Genomic DNA, 11353 nt, shown 5'->3' on the forward strand with positions numbered 1-11353 from the left:
ATCTTCATAAGGTATAGTAATGAATGTGGTTTGTTTGCCCTCTGGACAATCAGCAGAAGCAGTAACTGACTTTATGGCACGTCAACTCTTTCCAAACACCATAAACAAAAAACCAAAGGGCACAAGCGTTTTTCCCTTTAACCTTGTGGCGTTTTAAACCCCAATCTGATCCTCACATGTGATTAGAATGATGACCACTGATGATTATGAAGTATGACCTGAAACCGGTGACCGAGAAAGTCACTCTGATCTCGTCACTTCCTTGCAAGTGATCCAAAGGTAATTTTTCTTCAGTGCAATCTGAGATTTTTGCAACTAGAGGAGCAGAGTCTGCTTTGCAATAACTTATCAGATATGGATGTTATGTACATTTTTGGTGGCAGCATAAATGGTACTTACAGTTCTGCTGCCAAAAAAAAAAATAAAAAAAAATGATGATAGAATTCAGAAAGATGACCCGTTAAACATGAATTAATGGTGTTAGATTTCTATTTCCACCGCTTTAAAAAGTGCATGTTAAAATTTCAGGTTAGTTTCTCAGAAGCTAGAGTTGCCTAACTTAAAATTAAAAGGACTACAAGTTATGTTTGGCAAAAATGTTCCATAAGTCAAAAACACAATAAGGAGTTTGCCTGGGTTAAATTAAATTAACTCCCAACTAAAAGTAAGTCACAGCTAGCCCTTCAAGTACACACTGCTCCAGTTTTGGTAACATTCAAGTCTCTGTGCAGACCTGTGCATTTGTTTAAAGGAAGAAGGGGAAAAAAAAGGAGTTCAAATCTACAACACAAAAAGATGCAAGTCTGCGCGCATGTTCTAGAAAACTACTTGCTGCAGTGTCTGCTCCCTAAAGCTTTATGAATGTCCCAGATATGGCTTTGCCCTGTCATTCGTAAAACATTTACAGGACAGACGCTCCTGCCTTCTGCTAGGGAAGCATGCCAGGCTATGATCGCATTTCCACACTAGTAGTCTGTCATTTCTTTATCGGGTCAGACACTACGCCAGGGCAGTCTATCATAGCTCCGTTCTTCTTGAACGGTGTCTGAAACGTTGTTGCACATGGTGTTAACTGGACTCATTGAAGTGTGAGGTAGAGCGGTCTGTAGGTGTGTTATAGAACAGAATGGATCGTTTCACTTTTACATTCATTCTCACATTTATTTCTCAGCTGAGAAAGAAAAAACAAAACAAAAAAAAACAAAACAAAAACACAATATACATGTTAACTTTTAAAAAAAACTAAAAAAACAAAACAAAAACTTGAGCACAGACAAATCTCAAGTTAGACTGAGCAAAAAAAATATATATATAAAATACAAAATAACACAAAAGCTAAAACCTCAAGCTAAACAGATTTTTTTTTCGTCCATTAAAACAGACTATTTTAAGTTGCTGCTGTATATAATCCAAGCTAATGGAAATAAAACAAGTGGAAGGTCAGTTATTCCTCCACGTCTATCACAATCCTATCGTCATCATCCAACAATTTCACTACCTTAAAAAAAAGATCAATCTTTACCAGGTTGTGTATGACAGGACAGGGCTCTGGCTCCAGTCTGCTGTGGTGTTATACTGGTGGAAGTAGCCATGTTGTTGGATGCAAGGTTCAGCTGCAGAACGTGAATTAGGAGGGGGGTGGAGGAAGATCTGCGCACCGTCTGGATCTCTGGAAGGGTATGGGAACATACCATACTCAGACCTGCATGAAAGAGTCACACGTAGGTTTAATGTAATGGAACTGCATGCCTGGTGCTATTCATCTTGATCTCAGGTAGTCTTTGAGTGGGTAGAAGTGTACCAAGCATTTAAACAATACTGGTTATTTTTAAAATCAGACCTGTATGGTTGGTATGGCATGGAAGCAGGCACCATCTGTTCATCACTGCTGCAGTTGTACTCCCGCAGCACCAGGGGCTCAACGTGTATACTCTCAGACGGCTTCGGCTCCAGAGCTGAGCCTGAAAGGTGACCTCCCTTCAGTGACTGCTGTGTGGAGGCCCGACTCTCCTCAGTCTGTGTGAACTGAGAGGTGGAGGGCATCCTCTGCAGGCCTAAGAGGGAAATGCAACATTTAAATCTCGGGAGTGTCGCCACATTTTCACACTGCTTTAGCACAACTTACATCACCATAAATTCTTTTCTTACATTTTCTTTTAGTATTCATTTATTAAAAACTTGAAGATACAAATTACAGAAGCTTACTTGGAGAGCTGTTGCTCAAGTCATCCCTGTCCAGTGTGGGTCTCTTAGCACGGGGGCTTTTATTTGACAACCTAAAATATATCGTATATAATGATTTACATGTTCTTTCCAATTAATGTTAATTTCATGTTTACAATGACCTAAATTAAGAAAAACAAATTGAAAAGTATAACAAAATTTAAGTCTCCTGAGGGGCATTCTTACCTCTTACTGTGAGAATGAGTGCCTCCTTCCCTGAAGCCTTTAGCGAAGGGGTTGTGATCAATTTTCAGTTTGGTAATCTTTGAAGAAACAAGAAAAGACAGTTGAATTGGCATTGCAGAATTCTGTTAAATAAAAAGGATGTTCTGCACAAAAATTTGAATGTTATTGACGGTTTCTGGCAGATTTGAACCTTTGGGTTTTGGTAAGCAGTGACTGCAGTGAACGCCGTCTCTGGGAATGAGAAGCTCTGCAAAGAGCCCCAGCGGAGAGAGTACGGGTTATCTGCCTGGACCACATGAAACCTCACGTAGTAGCGATGCATGGAGAGCAGGATGATCTGATTGTAAGGACAAGAAAGCAAATGGTCAAATACAGTGAAGACGACAATATAGGGAGGAAAAAAAAAAAGAGGGGGGGGGGGGGGGGTGTCTTACATGGCCATGCTGATCCAAGGTATTGTTGGTGAGCTTAAGCTTGGGGAAAGATAGTGGCTGCTTCATCCAGTGCCTTCCTGGCGCAGGAGAGTCTGGGTGCGTGCATGTACGACACGGGGGGTGGGGGTCTGCTGCTCCTGCGATCTCCCACTGCTCCTTTTTCCACTACAGAGAAATAGTGAAGTGGGGCAGATTCAAGTGTGAGACTTCAGGATGTGTATAATTAAGCGAACTCTTCACGAACCACAAGAAAACCCTACAAACTCACACATGGGGGAGAGAAATAAAAAGTGCTCCTTACAGTACTTGACAACCCAATACACTATGCTAAAAAGGGAGTGACCCAGTTGGATGGGGATGATTAAAGGGAACAATGCATGAGCTGCTGAATCTATGGAAGGTCAACTACTCCTCATTCACTGATCAGTGATGCTAATTGATTGGGCTTCCAGCCGAGACTGCACTTATAGGCTTGCTTTGATATGCAGCAGTGAACGACCCAGAACGGGCAGACCGAGGTCTGGCTCCAAACTGCAGCCTTTTACAAACAGCACTCGGCTCACTTTAAGCCCAAGAAAGAAGGGGGGTGGGTGGGAGCGAACTAGTTACAGCACACAATCATCACTTGTTGCATGCGATCATACCTTGTACTTGAAGCCATCTACAGGAATAATGTCCATCATGATGACGTAGTTGGTAAAAAGCTGGAGCCCGGATACCCTGACGCTGCAGTGTGGAAACATCCTCCTGAAAAGGCACACACCAAGTCAGAAGCAAAAATGTGGCTCAAATTAAAAATAAACAACTTTTTAAACACTTAATTTGGGGATTTCTTTTTTGCACGCAAGTCCATTTCAAAGTTTCTTCTACCCGGAAACCTGAAAAACAAAATGACACGCAAAACAGGTCATCCACTTTTATGTGGCCTGCATAAAACAATATGTAAAGATGCACTTTGTGTAGTCCTTTTTCAGGACCTTGTATTGTCACCACCAAGGTTTTTTAACCTCCTAAGACCTGAACTCTTTAATGGCATTTTACATGACTTATTGTTTCTGAGAAAAATGAGATCCACATATGAGGACATTCGTTTTAAATTTCGATAGAACAGTGGCAGTATAATGTCCTCGTATGTGGGTGTCGGGCCTTTGTAGAGCAAAGAGAGCTCTTTGAAAACTAAATTTAAACAAATAACTTGAACTGTTAGGTAAAAATGTTATTATCACTTCCCTGATAAAAGTATGTATTATGTTTCCTCTGGATGTCGACAAGACTGCAAATTCAGCTGCTTTCAAGACTTGTTTTTATTACAATACTTGTACTGGTCTTTCCCCGTGTCCTACATCTACTACTCCTACAAAACAAACAAAAAACTAAAATTGAAACTGACAAAAACTAAACTAAAAACGAGAAAATACACTCTGGAAGCTACATGAAGATAAACCGAATTCATTGAAAAGCAGTCTTTTCTAATTTTCAGTAAAATGAGAAAATGCTGCTGGATTAGTAACCAGATTGTGTGCTACACATCGTTCCTGGAAATAATATTTTATTTTGGAGTCATGGAAGTGTTTTAAAGAAAAAACAGAGGTCATTTTGACTATTTAACTGTACCCACTGGATGTTTAACATTCGTCTTGAAAGTTACACATGTTATTTTCTACTCTGTGTGAGCGTTGACACTAGAAATTAGCAGTTTCAAGTTTCAATCCAATGAGACATGAAGCCATTCACATGCTGCTGTCAGATTAAGGAAAGGGAATACCATGGAGAGGCTAGACAGGCCATGACTATGAAAGACGCAAGTCAAGTTTACTCCCTGAAGTGCCCGTGTCCGTCTTCCAGTGAATGCATCTGCATTGTCTGATTGCAAGTAAAAGCAGCAATAGAAAACATAACTGTATAGCACAGTGAACTCCCTGCAAAGGGACAGTCTGCTTTATTAAACAGCAAAAGCAACCTCTTCCTGATTTAATAGGCAAAGATTTAAAGATGGGTGCAACTTAAAGCCTTCTTATCCACTTTTATTAATGGTAGGGGAAGTACTTCTTTTATTTAAAGTAGCAATACCACAATATACCATTACAAGTAAAATACATTAATGTATTCAGGTATTATCAGCAATATAAGAGTCAGCATCCATCACACAAGTGTTCCATTTATGTATTTTCATTATTCCTACCTTTAGATACCTACTAAATTGCCACAGGTGTGCATTTACAATAACACCAGACCCCTGTTGCATGTATGGGTCGCACGTGTCACTCAATCAAGTGAGCTATAGTGTGACTGACAGAAGTCATTTTATATTTGTATTCTTTAGGATTTAACTCAAAGACATCAGACGCTGCTACTATCCATGCACAGAGGTCCAGGAATGGTATTGCTATTTTGAGGAGAACTGGTCAGTAGTCAGTTACCTCATGTCTCATATCTCTAATGTTGAACTTAACCAGCTTCAAAGTACATTAGCTTTGTGGTGCAAGTATATTGTAAATAGTGTTATACCACAGCCAAGCAGGGAGGTGGAAAAATTATGCTTTGAGGACATTTTTCTGCTAAGGGTACGGGACGACTTCACCACACTGAGGGGCCAATGCACCGTAAAATCTTGGATAAGAGCCTTCTTGCCTCAGCCAGAACACTGAAGATGGGTCAGTAACCCAAAACATACTGCCAAGGCAACAAAGAAATGGCTAAAGAGGTGGCACATTAAGGCATGCAGTGGTCTAGCCATTCTCCAGCCCCCAGTCCTATAGACAGTCTGTGGAGGGAGCTGAAGCATCAAATGCCAAGTGGCAGCTAAAAAACCTTGAAGGAGTTAGAGAGTTACAGAGAAGTGGAGTGGGCCAAAAATCGCTCGTGAGATTATTTCACTCAATGCTTATTTCACTCAATTACATGCACATCAGTTAATAACTTTCATGGTTCTGTCTCTCACCATTAAAATGTTCATTTCTATTGAAGTAAATTAGCAAAATAATCATATCACCCAACGTACAAATAAGCAGATAACACGTAGTATCAGAAACACCAATGCAGTTAACTAAAATTTAACTAAAGTTAATTAAAGTGAAAAAGACTGCTAACAACTGTCAGTATTATGATAGTTGAAAAGTGAAAAAAAAAAATATAGCAACACCTTAAAAGAACGTCTCGAAACTGAAAGAGAGCAAGATTTTCAGTGAGCCAAATTAGTCATTCTAGCAGTTCTCCAGCTGTTGCGAGAAATACTGATGTCATGAAAAACTGCTGAAGGCACAACACAAAGCACTCTTTAGTGAGCAGAACATGTTCCAAGTATCAGCTTCATTACCTTCCATGTTTTGTGATAACCATCTCTGTACCGATGCTGTGAAAGGACTGCCAGAGATCAGCGTTCTCCAGGGTCATCCTGATGTCACTGGGCTGGTATGGGTGAGCTAACAACGACATGCTCTCATTCAAACTGGAGTCTGGGAAAGGAATTAAAAGAATACAAGTATACATGTAAACAGTTCTGCAGCTGTATTGATAGAACCTGGGAATGGTTTACTGCAGCATGAAAGGCCAGCCTCCACATCTGAAGAGGCCTTCCACAGGATCAACAGTTCTCCTCAAGCCAATAAAACATGAATGTACACTCTCTCTGTAAGAGTTTTCCCTTTTTTATTGCTGTTAGTTTGGGTGCTCATCTCGCATAAATTATTATTCACCTACAAAGCATTACAGTACCATATTTTTCGGACTATAAGGCGCACTTAAAATCCTTTAATTTTCCCCAAAATCGACAGTGCGCCTTATGTATGAATCTGGTTGTGCTTACTGACCTCAAACTGATTTTATGTGGTAGACGGCGCTCAAAAATGAAAAATGTGTCAAAAATGTTTTAGTACAACTCTGGTAAGCTAGGAACCTGCACCACTTGATGGATTGGCCCAAAACTCTGTCCATCCATGAAAACAGAATTTATTAAATTTAACAAAGTTAGAAGTTAGCTCGCTAGTTTCCACCTAAACATGATATAGCATGTTCTGACTGAGAGATTTCTGAAACAAGTAAAACATACTGCTCTGCTATCACTTCCAACATAAATGAAGACAGAGAAGTAAACAGCAGTAACTTTTTTAGGGTTACTGAAGTTGGCTACCTGGTATATAATGATGTGCTACCTGATGGCTAACGACATAGCTATGTTAGCATAAAAAAATAGTGAAGCTGGAGGATGAAAATTAACTCTTTTTTGTATTAGTGTCATTGATATACATGGGAATAGAGCAGCTGCCAGAGAATTCAACATTAATGAATCAATGGTACGGAATTGGAGGAAGAAAGAAGAATGACTTATCTGATGGTTTTGTTTCGCTTAATGCGTCTTATGTATGAAAACAGACTGTTCAACAGTGCGCCTTGTAACACAATGTGCCTTATGGTCCGAAAAATAAGGCAATTTATTTTTCTCTAGGAGATTTTTTGTGTGTCATTTTAAACATGCACATTCATGCAGTACATGGTGTGATAACTGAACTTACCAGCGATATGGTGCAGGTTCTCATGTCCTCCTGTCATCTCCATCACAATCACCCTGTGAATCCCTCAAGTTTTTAAACCAAATCCAGCCTTGAAATGATCAAACTGTAGTGAGAACACTCAGGAGTTTATATCCTTGATCCGTGGGCCTTGAACTCGATTGGTCATAAGAAGAGGGGTGGCCTTTTGGGGGGTGGGAGGGGAGGGGGGGTCAGAAAAGACTGAGGGGGCAGGTGAGGGGGTTTACCTGCTATTTAGTTTCTTTATTTTTCTTTTTAAAGGGTTTGTGTGCAACCATTTGTTGCTTTTTTCAAACACTGCTATTTAAATTTGAGTCTTGGGAAGAAATAAGATTGTTCCATCATATTAAACCATAAATGTATCCAATAAATTAGTATGTTCCATTCTTTATTTGTTCCATTTACTGCATTTACACGTAGATGGTAGAAATCACGTCTGAACACACCTTTAAAGCCCTCAAAGACAGAAAGGCGAATGATTTGGCTTTGATGCAAGAACTGGTGTTCTGCTATGTTCAAGGCACACAGTATGCGCGTACTAGACCTGAAACCCATAAAAATATTCATTCCCTACTTTTCTCCTGCATTTCCAATGAAAAAGGACAGCAACCATTTAAAAATGCGGGCTGGGGGGGAGGGGGGGGGGGGGCACGACCCCTCTCGGCAGCATTGAATGTGTATTGAGAACAAGCTGTTTGAGAGTTTGTGTCTAGCATTGACAATGCTACTAAACTGGCCAAATGGCCTCATTTACTCAAGCCCCCGCCACACACCCACTCACTACTACCCTCTGGGAAGAGACAGGCAAGCAATCAGAAGCCAGTTCAAATCAAAGACCAGTGGCAGGAAGAGTTGAGCAGCTGTGTTAAAGTTTGAAAACCAAATGCTAAGGATAAAAACAGAAAAAGTGCAAATAGAAAACATCCCTATCTATCTATCTATCTATCTATCTATCTATCTATCTGAAGATCTCTCTGAGCCGTTTTTGATCAGGTTTCAATAAATTTATTTGCACTGGGAGTAATTACCATTAAAATCCTTCATCAAAATTACCACAGTTCCCAAACAGATACAAAAATGGCATAATCTGCATATTTTAACCTTCCTCTGCTTACAAACCACATACAGTAATTCCCATATGTTTAAAAAATCACTTTAAAGAACAAAGGAAGGGGCCTGCTGATGCCAAATTTCAGAAGACAAATCTGGATGTTAAAAGTTTCTAAGTCTTTAGGAATGCATACTTCATAGTGCTGTCAGATTTCCCTCTCTACATTTTACAGCCATCTTATAAGGAAGAGTGGCTCGCTTGCCCTGTGAACACATTTCTCCTCCAGCTAAAGGGCATGTTGAAACATTTCTCCTCTGCTTAAGTCAACTTCAGGCTTGAAGATGGAATTTGGTCTGCCTACGGCATGGATCACCTCTGAAAGTATGCCACAAAGTCAAGTCTGTATGGAAAAGTCATAATTTAGCTCTGCTAATGACATTTCATGAGAACAGAGTCCTTTATTAGGAACCAGTTGCTTCTTTACAGGGACATTTGATTAGCATAGTTTTGGTCCCCTTACACTGACAGTTCACTGACTTCAGAGTTGTTCAGAGTGATCACCTTCATTTAATGATGAAACATATCCCTCTTCTCTTCCAGGATGACACTACCTCAACCCACAGGAGGCATCACTGGCAGTTATGTAAATCATATCCTTTTAGTCACTACTAAATCCAAGTCAGCTTTGGACCGGTGTGTTGCATTGTTCTCAACACATACAGAAAAGAAGGATTTTCAGTCCTTGCAGTAAAGCTCTAGGGAACTTAAGATTAACACCAATAACATATTAAAGTGTTGAAGAGAGCATGTGGTAGCCGAACACCTCACCAAGACATTTTTGCTGAGATTTGCCTTAATTTGTCACCCATCACCAAAGTTTACATCCTCCCTTTGCACTTTTACCCAGTGATTTAAAACGAATCAAACTGAAAACCACCAAATGATGTTAAAAGGTGAAAGCCACACTATTGTAGGTTGTAAGATATTATCACTAACATCATTTCTTCTGCATGTCTGTCATTTTGCTTTTTCCAATGCATCAGTTCTGCTGCAGTAAAAATATCTCATGCCACAGGAAATTCTGTGGTTTCAGCAAGTTAGTCTAAACTGCAGCTTAAAGATGCAGCGCATGACATCACTACTGGTAGTTTACACACATGGCTCTGCTCAGCTCACTGCCTGGTGGGCCTTTTCCGACACAGAGGAAGTATTTGCAACCCACCAAAAAGGTTTTACCAGAGAAAAAGAGGGGAAAGTGTTTTTTTTTTTTTTTTTTAACTTTTACACCAATTCAGGATTTTTAATAATGTCAACTCTAAGAAGCATATTTGTTTACAAAATGGTCACAAATAACAGGAAAAGGCATTGATTTTTGTCAAATAAGACGATGAATTCATCTTCTTCAAAAATACTGTAAATGCTTCAGCTAGAACCACAGTTACTGCCAAATGCAATAAATACTGAAGCACTTCCACAGATAAGTGCTTAGAGCTTTATCTTATGATTGCCTATCAGGTATGCTTTTCGACTTGTGCTATGTTTAAAGTGATAAATGTTACAAGGTCAACAGTAATAAAATAGCTGGCTCCTTTTTTTTAAATGAAGGTGATACATGCGTGCAGATTCATACATACAGAGATGCTGTCTGACTAACAGGATATGTGTGAAAAATGTGTGAAAAGGAGATTAAAAATTGTGAGACTGCGACGAGAATTTTTGGTCAATGCTGCCACCTACTGGACCCTAAATGGCATGAATGCCTCAAAATCACTTTCCTAAAAAATCTGATGTCCTCCTGATTAAACGTTCTGCGTAATTAAGCCTAAATTAAGAGAATTTAATGTTCCCTTGAATGTATATTTATTATGACGAGACAGATTTTGAAGGATTTGTTTTTAAATTTATGATTAAAAAGGAGGTCCAATATTCTAAAACTGTCTGAATTATGTACAGGCTTAATGCAATGACTAAGCACACCTGTGGCTTCTGTGGTTTGGATAAAACTGGGGGCTGCCAAAGTGAACTAATGAATTTAGTATTTTGATGAAATTTTAAAATAAAATGAAATGATGTTTCTCACCTTACGGAGCAATCAGACTCCTGCGTGGACTGACAACCAACTCAAACCACCAGCAAACAATTAGCTATGGCTTGGACTGAACCAAATGAGCACACAGATGCTCTAATTAGTGCTGTAAAATCCGGAAAAGTAGAGAATAGTTATCTATGTGCATGCTGCAGGTGGGGAAAGAAAGCTTAATTGACAAAACCATTATTGCTACCAAGAAGCAGAAGACAAAACTGAAGTAAAAGGATTCTGTGAAGGTAAAGGAATCAAATCAAATCCATTCATTTAATTGATGATTCAAGTTTATTTATGTGGCTTTGAATGCAAACAACAGCTGCCTGTCTCTAATACTGTAAGGTAGTCCCTACAGTATTAGAGACAAGGCCAGCAATCTGATGATCCCCTATGAGCAAGCACTTGGCAACTGTGGGGAGGAAAAACTCCCCGTTGGGAAGAAACCTCCAGCAGAACCAGGCTCAGGAAGGAGCAGCCATCTGCCGTGACTGGCTGGGTTTTCAACTGTTGTTTGCATGACTGAGATGGTAAGAGCCTAATTAAACCCATTATAACTCAATTATTAGTTATTTCCCTATTAAAATTGTCATATTCCAGTTAGAACCAAATAAAGTTGGCACTGATGTTTTCTTATGTTGGTAAAAGGTTTAAAATAAAGACATTATGTTTGTCTTCAACTTTTCCATTTCCATAGAGGAAAATTAACGGTGTAATCTTAAGAATAGAAGAAACTCAAATGTCAAGAGATGAAGTTCTACGGAGAACCTAGCTAAAAATTCAGTGACATGTAACGTGTTTTCTGCAATTTCTAACACCCCTTCTATTACCAAAGATCTGACCTCTTCGA

General features: G+C 39.5%; 1 protein-coding gene across 2 annotated transcripts; it reads right to left on the reverse strand.

Annotated features, from left to right (window-relative positions):
• Nucleotides 1-1230: 1230 nt before the first annotated feature.
• On the reverse strand, nucleotides 1231-10608 carry LOC102780687 (T-box-containing protein TBX6L-like). 2 transcript variants are annotated; one of them, XM_087843637.1, is made up of 9 exons: nucleotides 10504-10608; nucleotides 6160-6298; nucleotides 3488-3590; nucleotides 2844-3008; nucleotides 2600-2746; nucleotides 2410-2486; nucleotides 2206-2276; nucleotides 1841-2054; nucleotides 1231-1702 (listed from the first exon to the last, which is right to left on the reverse strand). In XM_087843637.1, exons 2-9 carry the CDS (start codon nucleotides 6276-6278, stop codon nucleotides 1519-1521), a joined length of 1080 nt encoding a protein of 359 aa, XP_087699763.1. In that variant the 5' UTR covers nucleotides 6279-6298; nucleotides 10504-10608; the 3' UTR covers nucleotides 1231-1518. The 2 variants fall into 2 exon arrangements, with proteins under 2 accessions (XP_087699763.1, XP_087699762.1); XM_087843636.1 differs by lacking the exon at nucleotides 10504-10608 and having other exon boundaries at nucleotides 6160-6371.
• Between the last annotated feature and the right edge of the window lie 745 nt (nucleotides 10609-11353).

Source organism: Neolamprologus brichardi, chromosome 7 (assembly GCF_056152115.1).
Source record: "Neolamprologus brichardi isolate AB-2024 chromosome 7, ASM5615211v1, whole genome shotgun sequence".
NCBI lineage: Eukaryota > Metazoa > Chordata > Actinopteri > Cichliformes > Cichlidae > Neolamprologus > Neolamprologus brichardi.

Coding starts and splice junctions, on each gene's coding strand:
- LOC102780687 (XM_087843636.1), bottom strand. CDS start 6,332: ATGTATACTTGTATTCTTTTAATTCCTTTCCCAGACTCCAGTTTGAAT. Junction 3,591..6,159: donor GTTATCACAAAACATGGAAG/GTAATGAAGCTG, acceptor GTGCCTTTTCAG/GAGGATGTTTCCACACTGCA. Junction 2,277..2,409: donor ACTCATTCTCACAGTAAGAG/GTAAGAATGCCC, acceptor GATATATTTTAG/GTTGTCAAATAAAAGCCCCC.